This window comes from Drosophila bipectinata, chromosome 4, assembly GCF_030179905.1.
Source record: "Drosophila bipectinata strain 14024-0381.07 chromosome 4, DbipHiC1v2, whole genome shotgun sequence".
NCBI lineage: Eukaryota > Metazoa > Arthropoda > Insecta > Diptera > Drosophilidae > Drosophila > Drosophila bipectinata.
The window spans coordinates 1,341,069-1,365,708 of record NC_091740.1 but is presented as its reverse complement, the minus strand read 5'-3'; the positions used below and the strand labels follow the sequence as shown (position 1 = coordinate 1,365,708).

Sequence of the window (24,640 nt, the reverse complement as noted above, 5' to 3'; positions counted from 1 at the left end):
GCTGCACAAATAATTTTTTGGGCTCTGTCAGGATGGCATAGTAAAGTGCGTTGCACAGCAGCGTCATTCCTGTATATTCACTTGCCGTACCTGGACGTGTTTCTTCGATCGCTCTTGCCAGTTTGCAATTATTTTAATCTTGAACTCAAGCTTTCTCCTTCCGCGACAAGTGGAAATATAACGATTAATCTCCATAAATAAATTCGACTTAATAAGTTCATTGAACTATTTATTTCCAATTTATACATTTAATCGTTTAAAGTTATCTCTGCTGCTCTTTAACTTTATTCTCCAACATAAATCTCTCCGAGCTGAACTCTCTGGACGTTACCCGTTTCATCATAGTTACTGTGGAGTTTGTTGTTGTTCTCGACGCCAAACCTTCGTTGCACATCTCTTTTGTAACGTTGTCTCTTACATCCGATCTGATCGTCCACTCTCGGCTACAGAGTGCTTCAGAGAGCCTAAATTCTTTACACGCTATTACAGTGGTCTGCATTCCGTCAAAAAAGAAGTCAAAAATGAGTCTTACTTGCACAGCAAAAAAATGTGAATTTGGTGGAACCATCACGGGTGACTCATACCTGTCTTGTTCGCTCTGCAATAACTGCTCACATATTAAATGTGCTGAAGGAGGACACAATGGACGGATAAGTGACCTTATCAACAAGAAAATTGGCCTGACATGGTCTTGCATCGCTTGTAGAGAAATTAAGTCAGAGATGCGGACTTTTATGAAACAGACGAGAAATGGTTTCCTAGATGTCCGCAAGCAATTCTCGGCCCTTAATGAGCAATTCCTCGCTCTTGAAACTCAATTCCTTAAGCTAAAGTTGTTAAGCGAATCCCCCAGACGAAAAATTCCGAACAACAACCTGCTGACTGCTAAATTACTGAATACCCCTACATCCCATGCTGTACAAGTCGATGAATTTTCAACACCAAACATTTTACCGTCGCCTACTTGTCTGGCTACTTATGCTGTTCCAGTACCATGGGACTTGATGAGCCTTCCTTCAGAGCAGTGTAATATTTATCCAGTGCAAGAAGCGATCAGCGTACCGAGTACAAACCTCGAGCCTCCTACCATCTTGGAGCCGCCATCGTTGGACATCGTTGGACAACCCCCAGCGTTGGACAACCTACCCTCTGCTCTTGCCGTGATGTCCCCCAGGCCTCTGATTGGTGTGGCGCCTAAAGTTAGATCTTCTGGACTAACGCTGAGGGCGGTTGCTCCTCGTAAGGCCATATTTGTCTCTCGGCTTATGCCGGATGCTACTATTGATGATGTCAGGAGTCACCTGTTAAACCATCTTAAGGTAGCTCCTGATAAAATAGCTGTATTTAAGTTTAACTTTAAGCATAAGCGTTCTATTTCTTCTTTTAAAATAGTGCTACCTGATTCCTACCTTGAAAAAGCACTTGATCCTATAGCTTTGCCTGAGCACAGTATCATTCATGAATTCCTAGAAAAGACGCTCAGAATCCTAGTCCTGCAGAAACTGCTTCAAAAAACTAAATAACATAGTATTTTCCTGCTGCTATCAAAACGTTAGAAGTATTCTGGGTAAGCTGAGCCAATTTTTTACAAAGAGTGCTTCTTTTGATTTTGATCCTATCGTGCTTACTGAAACTTGGCTTAACTCCTCTGTCTCCGATTATGAAATTCTTGTTTCCAAATTCATAGTGTTTCGATTTGATCGTCCAACTTTTGCAGGTGGTGTCCTCATTGCTATTAGTAATAAGTACCCTGCTGAACTTATTCCTTTCCTTAATGAGTTCGGAATTGAGTTCATTGCGGTGAAAATTTTAACAGGCTCGTCTCATATTTTCCTGATCTGTTCCTATATTCCTCCCATGGCTGAAGATATTGTATACTTTCACCATCTTGATGCCATTAGGTCTGTTTTTTCGTTGGTCAAGGACCGTGATTTAAACCTAATCATGGGAGATTTCAACCTTCCCAACATATTCTGGATCCCGTCTGAGATAGACAATTCCCTGCTTTCCAGTTGTCATGACGACTTTATCGATGGCTTAACCGATCTTGCCCTGCTCCAAATTAATCCAATTCATAACACTCATGGCAGATTTTTGGACCTTATTTTTTCCAATGTGTCATCCTCTGTGAGTCATTCGTTCCCCGCCGCTATCGCTTCCTGAAGACTTTCACCATCCTACACTATTAGCATCGGTTTTAATTGATGTGCCTCACAATGAAGCTTGCTTTAATGTTAAACCTCGTTTCAAATGCTTCAGAAAGACTGATTTTATCGCCCTTCGGAATCATTTAGCTGAAATCGATTGGAATGTTCTTTCATCTATAAACACAATTGAAGCAGCTACGGATTCGTTTTACGAAATAATTCATAAGGCCTTGAACAAATTTGTTCCGGAAGTCCCAGTATCACTGTCTACAAAACCACCTTGGTATAATAAACACCTTTCTCGTCTTAAGAACAGGAAATCCAGAGCTTACAAAAAGCATCAAGCAACCAAGAAAAGCATCATCTGCAACCAAGAAATACGGAGTCCGAACTCCACCGAGCATGTTGTCTTCAGGAAACTCCATGCCACCCTCAAGTAGCTCCCTTCCAATCCAAGACTTTGAGAATGCCTTCATGTCGCCTTCGCTTTTATATGCACCAACGTCTATAAACGTAAATCTGCAGGATGCGTCGCATATTGCTAATAATATTATTGAATGAAAGCCCTGTAAATGCACAGTTTATTACTATTATGTCAGCTTAGGAAGGAATTTTTCTCACCTTATAATTATAAAAAGCACTACCACAATGAGGTGGAGCTTTTATGGCAACATGCTTGCCATCTATAGCCCCAATACAATTTGGAAATTGCCATAGTCCTTGAAACTCCTGAGCTCTTCTTTTCATTGCTTCTACATCCCATGCCTCGATTTCACCAGACAACGCCACACATATAGCATCGCAAACTTCTGGAATTGTAACACCCACATGTTGCTTACTTATGTGGTAGCAAGAGGCCACATGACGTTGAAAGGTTCCGCAAGCGAGGTACCTAGAATATGAAACGTTAAATTATGAATACACCGACTGTACCATTCTTACTCAAGGGTAAGGGCCAATTTTGCTTCCAGTGGTATTGCATCCAGACGGAAATTTCTGAGGAACAAATCCTCAAAGTTGCTGACCGACATATGAAAGTTTTCAAAGAAAACTGTTGGCGTCTTTACCATATTGTCGAACTGCAAATTATATCAAAGACATGTTTTAATATTAATATGTTTTTAAAACTTGTTTTTAGCATAATTAAAAACGAGTACTTACATCCCTTTCAAATCTTCCGTTTACGTTTCTCATAAGCAAGTAATTGTTTGTTTTGGCGCGACGACCAGTTTTCTTTTGCTTACGCAGCTCCTTAGCGGCGAGATACATCAACAAAACACCAAAATCCAATTGATTTGAATATTTGCTTATTGGTTTTTTGTTTACAAACAACAGCTGTTCAGTATTACCCTTTTCCTTAATTTTTTTGGTCACACTAGCTCGGTAGCTGAATAAAGTGCGATTTCGCTAGCGGATTTTCGTCAACTCAGTACTAGGATTTAATGGCAGGTATTGGTACATAAATCATGTTCAGTCATTTTTCGTACTTGATTTCTCGTATGGAGCGATTTGAAAGAAAATAATATTATATTTTGTATGAAATAAGCTTCCCAATTTCAAAAAAAACAATTTTTTGGGGTAATTTTTGTATGGGCTGTTAGCCGGGCTCACAAATTTTTATTTGATTTTCTCAAAAACGTAGGGAACGATTTGAATGAAATTTTTTGGGAATAAGCATAGTATTGAGTTGACGAAAATCCGCTGTTGAAATTCTGATAGCGATTTTGCACTTTATTCGGCTGCCGAGGTAGTTTGACCAAAACAATGAAGAAATAAGGTAATACTGAACAGCTGTTGTTTGTAAACAAAAAACAAATAAGCAAAAATGAATTCAAAACGATTGGATGTTGGTGTTTTGTTTATGTATTTCGCCGCTAAGGAGATGATTAAGAAATAGAAAACTGGGTCAACATCAAAATCCAAATCAATCACAAATCATTTCAATGCCATTTTATGGCATTAAAATGCCTCTTGTGGGTCAAATCCCATATTATGGGCTTCGTCTTGACCGCAGAAATTAACTTTAATTTGTCCTGGCGCGTCGAAAATTTTTCGGGCCGACTATTTTTTTGTTTGGTCAATTGACCCTCCATGTCACACCTATAAAAATAAATTCAAATATTTATTTTAACACCCCGAGAGCAGCTGTTTATTTTTTTTGATCCGGCAACACGATTAAAATCGATAACAAAAATTTTCGTCAACTCAGTACCCGCAAAATCTAGAAGGCAAAAATTTCTTCTTCTTTTCTTTTTTACACCGTTTTTTTTATATGGAGTTTGACAGCTGTCACTCGTTGGACAGCGGATTTTCGTCAACTCAGTACTATGCTATATTTTCAAAATAATGACCTTGTGTATCGTGCTTGTTGGCGCATCCTCTTGTTTCTGAGATAAGGCTCAAAGCACCATTAGGGCAATTTTTGAAGCCCATTTTTTAACCTGCTCAAAGTAAGAAAAAACAATAGTTTATTCTTTATAATTGTAGTGGTAATTAATTTAAAATTATTCGCTAAATACTGAAATAATTGAAAAACAAAAAGTTCGTTTCTGTTTCCAATTTCACCGTTCCGTTTCGACGCTAACTGAGCGACGCTGTTTTGCCGGACATATATTATTGTATTTTTAGGTGCGCTGGAAAGTATTTTTTATCGTTGCAGGCACAATGGTAAGAATCTTTCAACGTGCTATTTCTGGTAACACTGGTAAAAATTGTGTATACAATTACAATATGAAGTTAGTTAAACATTGAGCAATATGACCAGTACTTTTGACGTCTTGGATTACGAGTATGTTGTCCTAAAGGTATTTTCTGAAAAAAATAACGTAAAGCGTAAAGAAGTATGATTTCTCACAAATAATAAAAATCAAAATATTCCACTTTCAGATAAATGGATATGATATTAGTAATTTATCAAGATGTGAAGCGGTTCAAATGTTCCTTCAGGCTAAAGAAACCATTGTGGTTGAAATATGCCGGCAAAAGAATAATGCCTTAGAAAAAAATGTTAATTTATCAGGAGCTGAAAATATTCTAAAAATATTACCAGCTGAGGAACGTCAAAATGTGAATACAAACTTCATAAGTAGATCTCCAACTGAATCTTCATCTATAACCTGTGCCTCTAAAAATGTCAATTTAAATCCAATTATGGACGCTGAGCGTGCCCAAGAAGAAAAGAAAAAACAGCAAATTATTTTAACTTTCCGTGATTTGAGCATTAACGAAACTTCAGTTTGTCCCTCGGTTTTTTTTGCTTCTAAAGAAACACAAACGTATGATAACGATACTTCATCAAAAGGTGATTTAGAACGAACCATAACTGATCATTTAATTGAACAAGAACACAATTTATTTGAACAATGCCTGGAACCAGAAATTGATATTGAGGTAGGATAGAAACATCATATTTTTACCCAACTTACCTTATATTAAAAAATAGTTCAATCAAAATAAAAACTTTTATAGATACACCTTAAACGAATGCTTTGTATATATCTGAATCATTTGCAATGACCCAACTGTCGTGTTTTTAAAAATATACAGGCATGCTCCGGTTTTCACTTTCGGTTTTCGTTTTGGGACCAAAACCGAGATTTTCGTTTTTAGGTGCTCCGGTTTTCACAAGTTTTTAGTTATCGTTTTGCTATCGAAAAGTTTAATTTCTCATCATTTCTTGCCGCCGAAAGGGCTGATATGAGGTTTGTTCAGCAGCAAACAACGCGAAAAAATTCCTTTTTTATTTTCAATTGCATCTTTCGAAGCCAAAAGATTTAAGGAGAAAAGCCAAGTTAAGGGGATGCAACATTTTCAATGGATTTAATTTTCATTTCATTCCGGTGTTTTCAACACTTATCGGACTTATCGGTCGCTCACCAAAACGTTGTTGCCAACGGCAAAATTTTATATCCAAATTTGAGGTGGGGTCAGAAATTACTCGTTTTAAAAATAATTACAAGCCTAATTGATCTTCTAGAGGTCTTAAAAGAACGACAATAAACCAATAATAAACCTTTTTCCTTTTGCAAATAATTTCCGATTTAATATAGAAAAAAGCATTTATTTTCATTTAGGCAAGACAAATTTTCTCGTTTTGGAATTCAAAAAAATCTTGTGAAAGTGAAAACGGGAGCACCAATTTTTTCGTTTTTGTTTTCAAGACGAAAACGAAAACCGAAAGTGAAAACCAGAGCAGGCCTGATAACTTAAGTTTGAACTTTCTACAGATTCTATTTTTTTGCCAATTGATCCGACCTACAAAATTTCATAAAGATCGGCAGTCTATATTCTACATCTGCCATATAACTAAACGATCTGTTTTCCTTTTTTTACGGTACCATTAAAAAAAGCAAAAAAAAAATTAACTTCAAACACACGTAGCCTTACTACGTGTAAGGACAATATACTTTTTGACAAGGACAATAAACTTTTTAAAAACATTTAATAACAATTAACAACAATAAAACAGGACCTAAACTTCAAACGCACGTAGCCTTACTTGCTTTAGCTCCAATAAACGGTGTGCCATTTTGTTTTAGATTTAGCTTTGCTAAGAATTTTTGCTGGTCATTTAGGATGCAATTAACGTGTGGATCAATGTGGATTGCAGCTAACATTGCATCATTTTCAAGCAACTTACATTCTCGAATTCTGATCTGTCCTAGTAATTTTTTTTTAATATAATTTTGGATTTTCTCGCACTTTAGTTTAAGGGGTTATATACAGTTGTACCGCGCCAAAAACTGAAATTTTATCGATTTTTTTTGACATTATAGAAAATATTTATTAAAAATGTTTAACTGACTGTTTAGTACATTTTTCTGGGTACTTATTTACATTTTTTCATAAAAAAATATTAAATAATAAAAATGTTATAGCCGAATTCTAAGATCGTCTTTTTTCGATGGTGTCTTGCGGTGGACATCATATCGCATATCAAAAAAATTTAAAAATTCTTCGTTCACGGACTAGCTATTATCATAATAAATAAGTGGTCAAAATTTGGTGTTGATCGGATTAATAGTTTTTTAGTAATCGTGTCTACCGCGAAGATAATTTCGAAAAAACAAGATTCTGAGATAATCGCGTTTAAAGTTTCAAGTTTTATGTGCAGGTAGTGCGCTATAAATAGCTAAAACTTCGGTTCTAATGCTCCGATCGTTATGAATAGAGTATTCTCGACAGTATATACTTAAAAAATATGCAATAAAAAAAATCGATTTTTTCATCTATCACAACAATGTATAACCTAAGCTCCATCTATATTATGAAAAAATCGCTATATACTAGTTTTGTATTTTGCAACTTTAAGGTCGCTTTGTATGTGTTTTTGAACGCATCAATATATACTTCCATCCAATCCCAGTGCGCATCAACTCTTTTAAGCAAGTACAGCAAGGAACTCTTTTTAATTCTAACAATTTTAAAATAATTGAATATGTAGAGTTCAATCTCGTAACAACATCGAGACATGGCACGTTTTTTTGCCCTCGTTCAACCAACGGATGCTTAGGTTGAATATTTTTAAACATTTAAAATAATATTAAAAAATCTTAAGGTTTCACTTACCTATTCGTTTCTGTTCGCGATAATTTACAAATTTTGCGACATGATAAAACTTTTTGGCTGATATCATCTAGCTTTTTGATGTCGAATACGCACAGTTGAAGCGAGTGCGCAGCACACCTTACAAGGTGAATATTCGCCAGCTGTATGGAATCGAGTTTTTCCATCACTTCTTCCTCGTTAATGTTATCGGGTGCATTATCGTCAAAAAGACTCTTCGAACCATCATTTAAAATTTGAATGGCTTTAATCATATTTTTTTCCATATATGATGTAAAATGCTGTGGTTTTGGTTTTAGGTTCTCAGTAAAAGTCATTTAAAACATATTTTGCAATTAAGATTTTACCTGAATACTTACCTGTTATTCCATAGTCATTTATGATCTCCATAATTTTTTCTTGGATGTACTTTCCAGTGTGCGAATGACGAAGCTGTATCATGCCTAAGACGATCTCAGCTTTAGACATACTAATATGTATAATTTGTAAATTCACGCCCATTCTAGTAGCAACATCTATTTTCAAGGACACAAGCTTTTCCTTTACAAGCGCTTTCATATTTTCATTAAGCCTGCTCTCTGGCAGTTATGTACATATTCCATAACATTTCGAGAAGTTATGGGATTCATCGAAAGCGCGTTATAAATTGGGTTCAATATTTGTTGAAACCCTTCGCTATCCAGAAAAAAAAAAGCTTTCCATCGGTGGTCACAATCTTTAGAATTGAAGACACGATTGTTGCTATTTTGTTGCGGTTTGTCGTCGTCCATCTCAAAATCATAAATTTCAGCATTTTTTGCAATTAAATGGCGCTTAAAATTTGTTACGTAAGAGCCTGCTAACTTCACATAGTAAACTTACACTTATTGTCTTCTGCATTATTTTGAAAAAAATTGCAATTTTTTGTTGTGATCGCGACCCATCTTGACACAAGAATTAATACACTCCAAACGCACCGAATCCACCAAAGCAAGTGTGGTTCACAACATGTAAATTACAAGACATTCGCATATACATACAGTGGCGAGCACATGTGGATACATGTTTGTCACTTCTGACTTCAAGCTGTTGTAAAATCCGTAAAAATGAATAAATCTCTTTAATTTTTTTTTTTCTAGTAATCTTTATTAATATCTACTAGATATAAAAGGAACTAATATTTAAATAATAAGTTGCTTATATGTGTATTTTTTTTTTATTTGAAAAAAGTCAATGTATCCACTTATGCACGTTTTGGCTTTTTTTTAGTTTTTATTCAAATTTTAATATTTGGTCCAAAGACCCTTTGCCTTAATTACCATTTTAATACGTTTGGGCATACTCTCGACCAATTTCTGCAACATTTCATTTGGAATAATTTTCCATTCCGCTTGCATCCTGGCCCAAAGTTCATCAAATCCTTTTGGTGGACTCTCATACTTTGCCAGCCGTTTCTTTAGCAGTTGAAATGTTAACAGTGGCATAGTGTGAAACTGTTCTGAGTAAAAAAACTGTTTACAAGTGTTTAAAAAAAATGTTTACAAAACTGTTTACACAAGTCGAAGAGAGCAATTATTGGCTGCAGTGCATACAAAAGCACAGCAATTGCCTGCACAATATGAGAAAATGGACCACTTACAAAGTATATATATATTCTGCATCAGGATCCCCTCCCGAGTATGATACAACTGAGTTGCATGCCTATTCTGTCTGTCTATTGAGGCATACACATGCCTTATCTCTATATATCTACTAGCAACCCTAACAAACGTTGTTTTGCCCCTTTTTGTTTTCTAGAAGGGCAAGTTTTTTATTCGTTCTTAATTTATTTTGGTTAATAAATAAATTTCCAGTTGTTTAGAGAAAATTTTGGCGAGTGAATCCCAGTCGCAATCATTAATTTAATAAGCGTACGTTGAACGTGGAACAACGGGAAGAGTTTGTCTGAAATCCTGAAAGGAGTAAAAAAGAGATAAACCAAATAGTTTATCATTGTTTTTATACCCTTGCAGAAGGTATTATAATTTTTTTCAAAAGTGTGCAACGCCTTGAAGGGGACATCTCCGAACCTATAAAGTATATATGTATATTCTTGATCAGGATCATCTCCTAAGCTGATATCAGCATGTCCGTCTGTCCGTGTGTTTGCCTGTTTCTAAGCTAACTAGTCTCTCAGTTTTAAAGCTAACGACTGGAAACTTTGCACCCTTCTGAAACACCCTTCTTTCTTCTGCTCGCAGTATATAAGTCGGAACAGGATCCGCCAACTATATCCTGTAGCTGCCATATAACCTATAGTGGTTATTGGGAAAATGTTTAGGCAAATTAATACGACATAACAAATTTCATAAAGATCGGACGAATATAACCTATAGCTGTCATACAACTGAACAATCGGAAATGACACAACTTTCGTGTTTTTGAAGATAGAAACTTGGAAATCGTACAGATTATATTTGTGGTCAGTTGATCCCACCTACCAAATTTCATAACGAAAGGCCTACTATATTTTATAGCTGCCATATATCTGAAAGATTGGAAATGGTATTTGATAAATGGTAAAAATACCAACTTTGTTGTTCTTGAAGATAGAAGTTTGGGACTTTTTTTATATTTTGTAATAACAAAAAAAATACTTGTAATAAATTGGTTATATTATGATATTCTCATACTGATCGGCCAACTAGGTATATCCCATTTTAGCGATATACATATATCCGGTTTTAGCTTCACTTTCTTGTTAGGAATTATATCGGGTAAAACTTACCTTATATCAGATATAAATGAGATACATTTTTATAAGGTATATACATGTAATTTATGTTAGAAAATAAAACACAATTAAAAAAAATATTTTAATTTGCTGTTAATTTTACAGGAAATAACTCTCAATAAGCCAATGGATGTTGCATCTTCGGGACAAATAGGACTACATGTTTGTTCCACAGGCTTTTCATCGTCTAACATTAATCAGGAAAAGGACGATTTTTTTTCCACAGAATCAGATATTTTTGAAGATGTATTTATCTGTGGTATAAAATCAGATAGTATTGCCCATCGAGATGGACGACTTCGAAAGGGTGACCAGATACTTCGTATTAATGGTATAGATGTAAGAAGCAAGGAAGATGCAGAAAGATATATAGCGGAAAAAAAGTCAACGGTGACGCTTCTAGTTAGCCGAATATTATACGCAGTAAGTATTATTATACCCTTGCAGAGGGTATTATAATTTTGTCCAAAAGTGTGCAACGCAGTGAAGAAGACATCTCCGACCCTATAAAGTATACATATTCTTGATGAGGAGCACCTCCTGAGTTGATATGAGCATGTCCGTCTGTCTGTCTGTCTGTTTCTTTGCGAACTAGTCTCTCAGTTTTAAAGCTATCGACTTGAAACTTTGCACACACCCTTCTTTCCTTTGCACGCAGTATATAAGTCGGATCGGCCGAATATATCCTATATCTGCCATATAACTGATTGATCGGCAATGGTATAACTTTGGTGTTTTAATTTTTGGCAAAACATTACGACATGCCAAATTTCACAAGGATCGGCCGACTATATCCTATAGCTGCCATATAACTAAACGATCGGAAATGTCCCAACATTTGTGTTTTTGAAGATAGAGAGCTTGAATTTAGTACAGATTCTATTTGTGGTCAGTTGATCCAAACTACTAAATTTCATAAGGATCGTCCGACTGTATCCTATATCTTCCATATAACTGAACGATCGGAAATGACCCAACTTTCGTGTTTTTGAAGATAGAAAGCTGGAACTTGGTACAGATTATATTTTTAGTCAGTTAAACCGACCTACCAAGTTTTATAACGATCGGCTGACCATATCTTAAAGCTGCCATATAACTGAACGATCAGAAATGATTTTTGGTAGAAATACCAACTTTGGTATTTTTGAAAATAGAAGTTTGGGACTTTTTTTTAGATTTTAATTATAATAAATTGGGTTATATTATCATATTCTCATAAGGATCGGCCGACTATATCCTATAGCTGCCATATAACTGAACGATCGGAAATGACCCAACATTCGTGTTTTCGAAGATAGAAAGCTGGAATTTAGTACAGATTCTATTTGTGGTCAGTTGATCCAAACTACTAAATTTCATAAGGATCGGCCGACTATATCCTATAGCTTCCATATGACTGAACGATCGGAAATGACCCAACTTTCGTGTTTTTGAAGATAGAAAGCTGGAACTTTTAGCTTTTTTTAGATTTTATATTATAATAAATTTGGTTATATTATCATATTTTCATAAGGATCGGCCAACTATATCCGATGTTTGCGATGTATACCCGGTTTTAACTGCAAGGGTATATCAACTTCGGCTCCGCCCGAAGTTAGCTTTCCTTTCTTGTTTAGTTTTTTTTCAGCCAGCGTTTACTTTATGGAGTAAATTTGTTTTAAATCGATGAAATTAATATAAATGTTAATTCAAAACGTGTTCTTTTAAATGTCAATTTGTTTTATTTGGAAAAAAACGTATACTTCAATATTTGATGGAATTAACAAAAATGTAGGCAAACAAAAAAATTTTTTTTTTATTTTTTACTTTTCCTAGGTAACAAAAATTTTTGAAAATTATTTCTTAATAGCTTAGTATTTAACGTATTCAAACATAATTTTGTTTTGGTTCTTTAGTATTTAGTTGGTCTTCCTTGAGTTTTTAATATGGCCTTTATCTTGATGGCATAAAATCTACCAAGTGTTCGTAATTTTTTTTAATTATGTCTTTATAACAGACACTTTCCACTGTTAAATTAAATTATTTTTTTTTTTGGGTTTGTTTTTATGTAATTTAACTTTTAAAATAGGACAATGATATTGAATCGGATAGAAATCAGGACTACTGCCTGGCCAGTCTAATGTTGATATTCGATTTTTCTGCATATAATTTATTACCTAAATTTAAAGTTTTAAATTTCTAGTATTATTTTTTAATTATTGTTTAAGCAAATCCTTCAAGAATTAAAAAAAAATATATTCCTTTTTTTTGCACGATAGGCAGGACCTGAGTCGTCCTAAAAGATTATGTTTGGGGCACGAGAAAGATGCTCCTCCATTGAATGTAGAAGGTGACGATTCAGAACACCTTGGAACTTTTCGGCATTCACAGTTCCATCAATTAAAGCCAGATCACCAAAGCCATAGTAAAAAAAGCATCCCCGGACCATTCGGCCTGCTCCATGCCTGACCGTTCGCCGTAAGCAATTAGTTTTGAAACGTTTGTCGCATTTGGGGCGCATGTAGCTCATACTATTGTAAGCCAAATGGATTATTTTGGTGTCGTTAGACGACGTTTTTAGAAAAATGACGTTCCGCCATTCACGTACAGTCCAAAATTTGTGCATTTTGACCCACTGTAGCCTTTTCTGGAGCATTTTAGCGGTCAAGACTGGGTTTTTCGCTGTTCGGCCGCTATGAAGTCCTGCCTCCCCAATGTTCCTCCAAACGGATCGAGTGCTTATTTCGACTCCTTTGGACTGGTAAAACATATGTTTTGCAGATTTGAAACCATCAGTCATGCTTAATCGTGAAAGGATTCGATCCTCATGGTAGTCTTCTTTTCATACCCTTGCAGAGGGTATTATAATTTGGTCCAAAAGTGTGCAACGCAGTGAAGGAGACATCTCCGACCCTATAAAGTATATATATTCTTGATCAGGATCACCTCCTGAGTTGATATGAGCATGTCCGTCTGTCCGTCTGTCTGTCCGTTTCTACGCGAACTAGTCTCTCAGTTTTGAAGCTATCGTCTTGAAACTTTGCACACACCCTTCTTTCCACACACCCTATACTGCACGCAGTATATAAGTCGGAACGGCCGGGATCGGCCGACTATATCCTATAGCTGCCATATAACTGATTGATCGGAAATGGTATAACTTTGGTGTTTTTAGAGTTAGAGAGTTAAAATTTGACACGAGAGCTATTTTTGGCAAAACATTACGACATGCCAAATTTCATAAGGATCGGCCACCTATATCTTATAGTTGCCATATAACTGAACGATCGGAAATGGTACTTGGTAGAAATATCAACTTTCTTATTTTTGAAGATAGAAGTTTGGGACTTTTTTTAGATTTTTTATTTTAGTTAATTAGTTTTATTATGATGTAATCATAAGGATCGGCCAACTATATCCGATGTTTGCGATATATATCCGGTTTTAACTGCAAGGGTATATCAACTTCGGCTCCGCCCGAAGTTAGCTTTTCTTTCTTGTTCTTTCCTGATCCTGGCAAATGCTTTAGAGTTCTGGTTTTCTCAAAATTTTGTAGGAAATCCTCGAAAGAAGACTTAATAAATCCAACGTTAGAGCTTATTTCTAGAAAGCTTAAGATTTTCGCTTGTAAGACCAGTATGGCCCTTGGACATTTTCAGTCATTTTCGACATATTTAAAAACAATAAGTTTAATAATTTAAAAAATGCCTTCAGGTCATGAAAGCTAAATACCTTCCGGATAACACCAAAAAATTTCAACTCGATATAATAACACGCGCTTCTACCACACTAATGCAAAGTTCACATTTAGTGCACTTAGTACTTAGGTGTCCGGATTTCATTGTCCGCTACTGTATATGAAGTGAATAACGATAAATCCACCGTAACAACATTTTCTCTCCGTCCAGGAAATTGCCCACCGGTCCACCTCAACAGCTCCCCCATCCCGCAGGTAGAAAACCCAAGATACCTGGACTTCACGCTAGACAGGAGACTTACTTGGAAGCCTCACCTAGTCAAAAAGCGAAAGCAGTGTAAAGTTAGATTAAAGGCGTAGTTGGCTGATGGTTAGGAGGTCGAAGCTGAGGACCTCTTCGAAAATCCTAATCTTATTCCGCCAATTTGGACATACGGGATCCAACTTTGGGGCACGGCCAGCAAGACTAATATTCGGACAATCCAGACATTTGAAAATAGAGTCCTCCGTATCGGCACAGGGCCCACGTCTACCACGACATCCAGAAAATCCACGAGTGGCTTGGCTTCCCATGGGTGAAGGAGGAGATCCAGAGAAGCAGCAGCTAAATCATTCATATATATATACATATATTTTTTTTTATATCTATATCAGTGGTCGGCACGGCCCTATCCCGAGGGCATAGGAAATTTCACCGCCCGAGCTCGGCCACATAGAGCTCGGCCACCGAGCTCTAAATATGTGAAACGTCATGCTCACAGCCTACTTTCTGCTATTCGTTACTAACACTAATGCGTTAAAATCAAATCAATGTATTGGGTGGCCGACCCCTTATCTATATATATATAAAAAATTCGTGTTATGTTACACCACTTATAAATTAAGAACGGCAGAACAGATTTGAGTGAAAATTGGAAGTCACAATCGAAAGAGGCACGAAATGAACGTTTTTTTTTTTTTTTTTTTTTTATTATCAATCAATCAATAGTTACATTTAAAATCTGTCCGGAGATATGGACAATAATTAAATTTTATAATGGGACCTTAACTTAATGAAATATTGAGTAGTACAATGTTTGCTTATCCTAGGAAACTAATTTTAACAGTAAACCTTAGCGATAGAATTCAAGTTATTTCGCCCGAGTGGCAGAGGTCCAATGGGTGGGTCCGTTTCAGCCTCCTTGTGGTGTAGCTGTTGTCCAAAAGATTGATGGCCTCAGGGTTAGGATGTCGGTCCAGCCTTTCCACGTACCTATTGGCGAATCGCTGAACTTCTTCGCTCACATATGGGACTCTCAGTTGGGCGTGGATTGTCGCATTGTCGTGGAACGGATGAGCTCCAGTTAAAGTTCTTAGGGCCTTGTTTTGGGCGATCTGGATGATCCTTCGGTTGCTTAGACACGCCGTCCCCCATAGCTGGATACCATAGGTCCAGACTGGCTTTACAATGGCCTTATATATAAGGAGCTTGACTCTTTGCTTCAGTCTGGACCTCCTTCCAATGAGCCAGTTGAGCTGACGTAGCTTGATCCGGATTTGCGTCCGTTTGCGCTGCAAGTGAGTTTTCCAGGTGAGCCTTCTATCCAGGGTCATACCCAGATATTTGGGTGTAGGGCTGGCTGGAATTGGGGTGCCTCCGAGACTGATTCCAGGACAGTCGCCTCTCCTCATTGTAAACGTCGTTTGGCCTGACTTCTCATGGTTGACGGCGATGTTCCACCTTCGAAGCCACGGGTCGAGGATGTCCAGCTGGCGTTGGAGTCTTGCAGAAGCCTCCTCTGGCAAGATTGAAGAGGCCAAAAATGCCGTGTCGTCGGCATAAGTAGCCACTAGAAGGCCCTCCTCTTCAGCGACAGGCATGTCGGCTGTGTACATGGTGTACAGGATGGGACCAAGTACACTGCCCTGCGGAACTCCAGCTTCAATGGGCCTGTACTCCGATGTCGCATTTCCGCTTCTGACCCTAAACTTCCTGTCGGTCAAGTACGAGTTAAGGAAATCGTAATACTGTTGTGGCAGGTTCCTCTTGAGCTTCGCTTTTAGACCAGGGTGCCAGACCCTGTCAAACGCCTGCTTGACGTCCAGGAAAACAGCACAGCAGTAATGTTTTCTTTCGAGGCTGTCCAGGATTTTTGCCACGATCCTGTGGCATTGCTCGGGGGTGGAGTGGGAGCGCCTGAAACCAAACTGGTGATCTGGGATCAAACCAGCATCGTCCAGTACTGTCTGCAATCTGCGAAAAAATACTCTCTCAAGTATTTTGGAGATTACAGACAGTAAACTAATCGGCCTATATTTTTTTTTTTGTAATAGCAGGGTAATGTTTATTTAAAACTGTCCATTAGGGGCAACCATTAAATTTTATCACGTAAACTTCACGTATAGATATTTTTAAATATTAATATGGTAGAAAAAATAATTAGAGTAGTAAGGGGAGGTCCAGCGGGTGTGTCCTTTTAAGTCTTCTGGGTTGCTCGCTGCTGTCCAGCAGGGAGCTGGCCAACCGGTTCGGGTGATTATGAAGCCTCTGCATGTAACGTGCGCTGCTTCTTTGTATCTCGTCCTTGACCCAAGGGAAATTGAGAACCTCGTGGATGGTGCGATTGTCATGATAGACGTGGGCCCCAGTGGCGATTCGAAGGACTCTATTTTCGAAAGCTTGCATAGTTCGGACATTCGTCTTGCTCGCAGTTCCCCAGAGCTGTATGCCGTACGTCCAGATAGGGCGTATTATTGCCTTGTAAATGAGGAGTTTAGTGGAAGTTCTCAGCTTCGATCTCCTACCCATAAGCCAGTTGAAGGATCGAAGTCTTTGAATAGCCTGTTTCCTCTTCTTAATCAGATGGGGCTTCCAGGTGAGCCTCCTGTCTAGGGTGAATCCCAGGTACCTGGGATTGTCTACCTGTGGGATTGGAGAGCCGTTAAGGTTAACTGGAGGGCAGTTGCCTTTGCAGAGAGAAAATGTGGAGGCAGTGGACTTCTCATTATTGACGGCAATGTTCCATCGCTTTTGCCAGTCGCTGAGCAAGTCAAGCTGCAATTGCATCGTATCGGCTGCCCCCAATGCGCTATCGGCGGTGGTAAGGAAGGCGGTGTCGTCTGCATAGGTTGCTGCGGCCTATGTTATGTTATGTGGTGTTATGTTACACCACTTATAAATTAAGAACGGCAGAACAGATTTGAGTGAAAATTGGAAGTCACAATCGAAAGAGGCACGAAATGAACGTAATCAACAAAGACAACTGCGAAGAAGAGAAGCGCTCAGATAAAAAGTAAAGTAATTAGTGGTACTTTGAAAAAAGAATGCCTGCATTGTCATGAACTCAAATTTAAAAATGAGCCTGTTGGAATGTGTTGCTCACCAGGAAAAGTATAACTACCCGTAATTGAAACACCACCGATACTGTAGAAATGGCAGGCATTGTTAGTAGCAATCTTCCACTACTTAATGACGAACAAAAAAATATATACATTATGCTCGCAGATGCGGAAGGACACGGAGGATTTTTTTTTATGCACCAGGTGGAGTTACCAAAACATTCCCTATTTTGGTACTTCTTGCCGAGTTACGATTAAAAAAATGGCATCGCGTTAGCCATTGCAATTTCTGGCATTGCAGAAACTTTAATATATGGAGACAGAACAGTTCATTCAGCATTTAAGGATGTAGTCTCATGTGTGAGGTTGAAAAAATCGCATATTTCGAAAGTACTGTTTATTAAGAATGTACTGTTAAAGTTTCAAATAAAACAAGAAAGGAAAGCTAGCGGACGGAGCCGAAGTTTATATACCCTTGCAGTTAAAACCGGATATATATCGCAAACATCGGATATAGTTGGCCGATCCTTATGGGAATATGAATATATAATCCAATTTATTACAATACAACATCTAAAAAAAAGTCTCCAGCTTCTATCTTCAAAAATACCAAAGTTGGTATTTCTACCAAAAACCATTTCCGATCGTTCAGTTATATGGCAGCTATAAGATATAGTCGGCCGATCGTTATGAAATTTGGTAGGTCGGATTAACTGACCAAGAATATAATCTGTACCAAGCTTTCTATCTTCAAAAACACGAAAGTTGGGTCATTTCCGATCGTTCAGTTATATGGCAGCTATAGGATATAGTCGGCCGATCCTTACGAAATTTAGCATGTCGTATTATTTTGCCAAAAATAGCGCTCATTTAATTCCGATCAATCAGTTATATGGCAGCTATAGGATATAGTCGGCCGATTCCGGTCGTTCCGACTTATATACTGCGTGCAAAAGAAAGAAGGGTGTGTGCAAAGTTTCAAATCGATAGCTTTAAAACTGAGAGACTAGTTCGCGTAGAAACAGACAGACAGACGGACATGCTCATATCAACTCAGGAGGTGATCCTGATCAAGAATATATATACTTTATAGGGTCGGAGATGTCTCCTTCACTGCGTTGCACACTTTTGACCAAAATTATAATACCCTCGGCAAGGGTGTAAATATCAAATAATAACAGAGATACAGCCCATAATCGAGAGCGTGCCTACACCGAATAGTATGAGTTACTCGGTAGCGTCTAAACTTTAAACGCGTTTTTCTCGGAACGACATTTTTGTGTGCGGCGCAGGTGATTCACTAAATTCTATGGTACCTAGCTGAAATTTGGATATGTTGTTCTAAAAACCTCTGTCCCGTACTAGAATCATTTATTTTTAATGAAGTTTTTTTTTTATTATTAATTAAAGATAAATTTTTTTTAATTTTTTAAAATTTTCTTTTGTGAGTTTGCCATTTTTTGGATAATTGATGAAAATATTTCATTCTAGTACGGGACAGGGCCTGAGCTTACAAAACAATAATCTATTCGAAATTTTTGTTTCGGATGACTCTAGCAGTCGAAATCACCTGCGCCAGGGACCTACCTTTTTTTTTATATACATACTTTGGCATGCTATAAAGGGTATTAAACTACAGTGTAAAGTGTATTAAAGAATAAATTAAACAAAGTATGTTCAAATAGTTTATGATGCCTATAAAACAGTGGTCGGCACCCCAATACATTGATATGATTTTACCGCATTAGTGTTAGTAACGAATAGCAGAAAGTAGGCTGTTAGCATGACGTTTCACACATTTATACTGTGTGTGTGTGGCAGAGCTCGGGCAGAGAAATTTCCTATGCCCCCGAGATAGGGCCGTGCCGACCTCTGCTATAAAAACATATTTGATTATGGATTATGGATACAAATGGATTATTTTGGTGTCGTTAGACGACGTTTTTAGAAAAATGACGTTCCGCCATTCACGTACAGTCCAAGATTCGTGCATTTTGACCCACTGTAGCCTTTTCTGGAGCATTTTAGCGGTCAAGACTGGGTTTTTCGCTGTTCGGCCGCTATGAAGTCCTGCCTCCCCAATGTTCCTCCAAACAGATCGAGTGCTTATTTCGACTCCTTTGGACTGGTAAAACATATGTTTTGCAGATTTGAAACCATCAGTCATGCTTAATCGTGAAAGGATTCGATCCTCATGGTAGTCTTCTTTTTCTTTCCTGATCCTGGCAAATGCTTTAGAGTTTTGGTTTTCTCAAAATTTTGTAGGAAATCCTCGAAAGAAGACTTAATAAATCCAACGTTAGAGCTTATTTCTAGAAAGCTTAAGATTTTCGCTTGTAAGACCAGTATGGCCCTTGGACATTTTCAGTCATTTTCGACATATTTAAAAACAATAAGTTTAATAATTTAAAAAATGCCTTCAGGTCATGAAAGCTAAATACCTTCCGGATAACACCAAAAAATTTCAACTCGATATAATAACACGCGCTTCTACCACACTAATGCAAAGTTCACATTTAGTGCACTTAGTACTTAGGTGTCCGAATTTCATTGTCCGCTACTGTATATGAAGTGAATAACGATAAATCCACCGTAACAACATTTTCTCTCCGTCCAGGAAATTGCCCACCGGTCCACCTCAACAGCTCCCCCATCCCGCAGGTAGAAAACCCAAGATACCTGGACTTCACGCTAGACAGGAGACTTACTTGGAAGCCTCACCTAGTCAAAAAGCGAAAGCAGTGTAAAGTAGAATTAAAGGCGTAGTTGGCTGATGGTTAGGAGGTCGAAGCTGAGGACCTCTTCGAAAATCCTAATCTTATTCCGCCAATTTGGACATACGGGGTCCAACTTTGGGGCACGGCCAGCAAGACTAATATTCGGACAATCCAGACATTTGAAAATAGAGTCCTCCGTATCGGCACAGGGCCCACGTCTACCACGACATCCAGAAAATCCACGAGTGGCTTGGCTTCCCATGGGTGAAGGAGGAGATCCAGAGAAGCAGCAGCAAAATCATTCATATATATATACATATATTTATACCCTTGCAGAGGGTATTATAATTTTGGTCAAAAGTGTGCAACGCAGTGAAGGAGACATCTCCGACCCTATAAAGTGTATATATTCTTGATCAGGATCACCTCCTGAGTTGATATGAGCATGTCCGTCTGTCCGTCTGTCCGTCTGTCTGTCTGTCCGTTTCTACGCGAACTAGTCTCTCAGTTTTAAAGCTATCGTCTTGAAACTTTGCACACACCCTTCTTTCCTTTGCACGCAGTATATAAGTCGGAACGGCCCGGATCGGCCGACTATATCCTATAGCTGCCATATAACTGATTGATCGGAAATGGTATAATTTTGGTGTTTTTAGAGTTGGAGAGTTCAAATTTGACATGAGAGCTATTTTTGGCAAAACATTACGTCATGCCAAATTTCATAAAGATCGGCCGACTATATCTTATAGCTGCCATATAACTGAACGATCGGAAATGACCCAACTTTCGTGTTTTTGTAGATAGAAAGCTGGAATTTAATACAGATTCTATTTTTGGTCAGTTGATCCAACCTACCAAATTTCATTAGGATCGGCTGACTATATCCCATAGCTGCCATATAACTGAACGATCGGAAATGGTATTTGGTAGAAATATCAACTTTCGTATTTTTGAAGATAGAAGTTTGAGACTTTTTTTAGATTTTGTATTGTAATAAATTGGATTATATATTCCTATTCCCATAAGGATCGGCCTACTATATCCGATGTTTGCGATTATCCGGTTTTAACTGCAAGGGTATATAAACTTCGGCTCCGCCCGAAGTTAGCTTTCCTTTCTTGTTATACCCTTGCAGAGGGTATTATAATTTTGGTCAAAAGTGTGCAACGCAGTGAAGGAGACATCTCCGACCCTATAAAGTATATATATTCTTGATCAGGATCACCTCCTGAGTTGATATGAGCATGTCCGTCTGTCCGTCTGTCCGTCTGTCCGTCTGTCTGTCCGTCTGTCTGTTTCTACGCGAACTAGTCTCTCAGTTTTAAAGCTATCGTCTTGAAACTTTGCACACACCCTTCTTTCCTTTGCACGCAGTATATAAGTCGGAACGGCCCGGATCGGCCGACTATATCCTATAGCTGCCATATAACTGATTGATCGGAAATGGTATAACTTTGGTGTTTTTAGAGTTAGAGAGTTCAAATTTGACATGTGAGCTATTTTTGGCAAAACATTACGTCATGCCAAATTTCATAAGGATCGGCCGACTATATCCTAAAGCTGCCATATAACTGAACGATCGGAAATGACCCAACTTTCGTGTTTTTGAAGATAGAAAGCTGGAACTTAGTACAGATTTAATTCTTGGTCAGTTGATCCAACCTACCAAATTTCATTAGGATCGGCCGACTATATCCCATAGCTGCCATATAACTGAACGATCGGAAATGGTATTTGGTAGAAATATCAACTTTCGTATTTTTGAAGATAGAAGTTTGGGACTTTTTTTAGATTTTGTATTGTAATAAATTGGATTATATATTCCTATTCCCATAAGGATCGGCCAACTATATCCGATGTTTGCGATATATATCCGGTTTTAACTGCAAGGGTATATAAACTTCGGCTCCGCCCGAAGTTAGCTTTCCTTTCTTGTTTTTTTTATATCTATATCAGTGGTCGGCACGGCCCTATCCCGAGGGCATAGGAAATTTCACCGCCCGAGCTCGGCCACATAGAGCTCGGCCACCGAGCTCTAAATATGTGAAACGTCATGCTCACAGCCTACTTTCTGCTATTCGTTACTAACACTAATGCGTTAAAATCAAATCAATGTATTGGGTGGCCGACCCCTTATCTATATATATATAAAAAATTCGTGTTATGTTACACCACTTATAAATTAAGAACGGCAGAACAGATTTGAGTGAAAATTGGAAGTCACAATCGAAAGAGGCACGAAATGAACGTAATCAACAAAGACAACTGCGAAGAACAGAAGCGCTCAGATTCATAGTTATAAGTAGAAATGAAAGTAATTAAAAAGTAAAGTAATTAGTGGTACTTTGAAAAAAGAATGCCTGCATTGTCATGCACTCAAATTTAAAAATGAGCCTGTTGGAATGTGTTGCTCACCAGGAAAAGTATAACTACCCGTAATTGAAACACCACCGATACTGTAGAAATGGCAGGCAACAAAAAAATATATACATTATGCTCGCAGATGCGGAAGGACAGAAACTTTGCAGAAACTTTAATATATGGAGACAGAACAGTTCATTCAGCATTTAAGGATGTAGTCTCATGTGTGAGGTTGAAAAAATCGCATATTTCGAAAGTACTGTTTATTAAGAATGTACTGTTAAAGTTTCAAATAAAACAAGAAAGGAAAGCTAGCTTCGGGCGGAGCCGAAGTTTATATACCCTTGCAGTTAAAACCGGATATATATCGCAAACATCGGATATAGTTGGCCGATCCTTATGGGAATATGAATATATAATCCAATTTATTACAATACAACATCTAAAAAAAAGTCTCCAGCTTCTATCTTCAAAAATACCAAAGTTGGTATTTCTACCAAAAACCATTTCCGATCGTTCAGTTATATGGCAGCTATAAGATATAGTCGGCCGATCGTTATGAAATTTGGTAGGTCGGATTAACTGACCAAGAATATAATCTGTACTTTCTATCTTCAAAAACACGAAAGTTGGGTCAATTCCGATCGTTCAGTTATATGGCAGCTATAGGATATAGTCGGCCGATCCTTACGAAATTTGGCATGTCGTATTAGTCTGACAAAAATAGCGCTCTTGTAAAATTGGCTCTCTCTAACTTCAAAAACACTAAAGTTATACCATTTCCGATCAATCAGTTATATGGCAGCTATAGGATATAGTCGGCCTTTCGTTATGAAATTTGGTAGGTTGGATCAACTGAAAAATATATATCAGCAAACAAAAATAGAATCTGTACTAAGTTCCAGCTTTCTATCTTCAAAAACACGAAAGTTATACCATTTCCGATCAATCAGTTATATGGCAGCTATAGGATATAGTCGGCCGATCCGGGCCGTTCCGACTTATATACTGCGTGCAAAGGAAAGAAGGGTGTGTGCAAAGTTTCAAGACGATAGCTTTAAAACTGAGAGACTAGTTCGCGTAGAAACAGACAGACAGACAGACGGACAGACGGAAATGCTCATATCAACTCAGGAGGTGATCCTGATCAAGAATATATATACTTTATACGGTCGGAGATGTCTCCTTCACTGCGTTGCACACTTTTGGACAAAATTATAATACCCTCTGCAAGGGTATAATGACAGTATGGCCAACTCTTGATGTAGGGGGCGGCCATAGGCGTGGTCAAATTTCCAAAACAATAAAATTCGAAATTTGAAAAAAATAGTTCAAGCATATATGCAAAATTTTAGCCCAGTATATCTAAAATTGGAGTTTATGCAAAAAAAAAACGGCGTTTCCGCATGAAGTGGGCGTGGTAAAATTTAAAAAACAAAAAAAATCGAAATTCGACAAAAATAGTTTAAGCGTATGTGCAAAATTCGAGGCCAGTATCTCTAAACTGGTTTCTGCCAAAAAAACGGCGTTTCGGCCCATAGTGCACTGGTCGATAGGAATGGATTTTAGTTATTATGTAACTATGTAATTACAAAAATAATGTTGCATAACCTTAGAGTCTACTTGAATTTGACTTAAATTGGCGCAAAAATAAAGCTTATATACGTGCCAAAATTAAAAATATACCAATAATATGAAATTATTTAGCTGCAAAAAAAATTTCAAGCTGATGTCTCTATTCGAATTATGTTTGGTCGTCTTCTCCATACAAGACCGCCCACTGTGGAAAGCTTTAGTCATTTCTGGCATGTTAAAAACAAATTTTTTTCCACACAAGAAGCTTCATAATTTAAAAATTGCTTTAAGACCATGAAAGCTAAATACCTTTCGGGTATAACGAAAAAATTTGAACTCAATATAATTACTCGCGCTCTTATCACACTAATGAAAAGTTCACATTTAGTGAAAATACATAGGTGTCCGGATTTTATTTTCCGATACTGTACGTACCATTTCCCCAAAAAACGGGTTAGAATTTTTGAAAATCTCGTGTTCGCGCCAGTTCATGTTTTTGGAAAATGTTTTGATGCCAAACTGTTCCAAT

At 37.6% G+C, this 24,640-nt stretch overlaps 2 protein-coding genes across 9 annotated transcripts in view; one reads left to right on the top strand and one right to left on the bottom strand.

The window, feature by feature from the left end:
• Window positions 1-2,250: 2,250 nt before the first annotated feature.
• Window positions 2,251-4,796, bottom strand: LOC122322166 (putative nuclease HARBI1). Its single transcript, XM_043213640.2, has 4 exons — window positions 3,309-4,796; window positions 3,090-3,226; window positions 2,769-3,039; window positions 2,251-2,713 (listed from the first exon to the last, which is right to left on the bottom strand). Exons 1-4 carry the CDS (start codon window positions 3,414-3,416, stop codon window positions 2,408-2,410), a joined length of 822 nt encoding a protein of 273 aa, XP_043069575.2. The 5' UTR covers window positions 3,417-4,796; the 3' UTR covers window positions 2,251-2,407.
• Window positions 4,796-24,640, top strand: part of Slip1 (SLo interacting protein 1) — a 52,260-nt gene continuing 32,415 nt past the window's right edge. For 5 of the 8 annotated variants that reach the window (XR_011443481.1, XR_011443480.1, XM_043213520.2 and 2 more), the window contains exons 1-3: window positions 4,796-4,951; window positions 5,034-5,537; window positions 10,570-10,887. Coding sequence is in view for 6 of the 8 variants with exons in the window: in XM_043213520.2 (XP_043069455.1) it covers window positions 4,904-4,951; window positions 5,034-5,537; window positions 10,570-10,887 (870 nt within the window). In the remaining 2 variants the exon portion in view is untranslated. Of the gene's footprint in view, window positions 4,952-5,033; window positions 5,538-10,569; window positions 10,888-12,722; window positions 12,889-24,640 lie in introns of those variants that run through there. The other 3 variants (XM_043213524.2, XM_043213521.2, XM_043213522.2) reach the window with 3 other exon arrangements.

Excerpts from the sequence above, each read along its gene's own strand:
- LOC122322166 (XM_043213640.2), bottom strand. The coding sequence starts at position 3,416 with ATGTATCTCGCCGCTAAGGAGCTGCGTAAGCAAAAGAAAACTGGTCGT. Across the intron at positions 3,227-3,308 it reads ACGGAAGATTTGAAAGGGAT|TTCGACAATATGGTAAAGAC; the intron begins GTAAGTACTCGT and ends TATAATTTGCAG. Across the intron at positions 3,040-3,089 it reads AAATTGGCCCTTACCCTTGA|GTACCTCGCTTGCGGAACCT; the intron begins GTAAGAATGGTA and ends TTCATATTCTAG.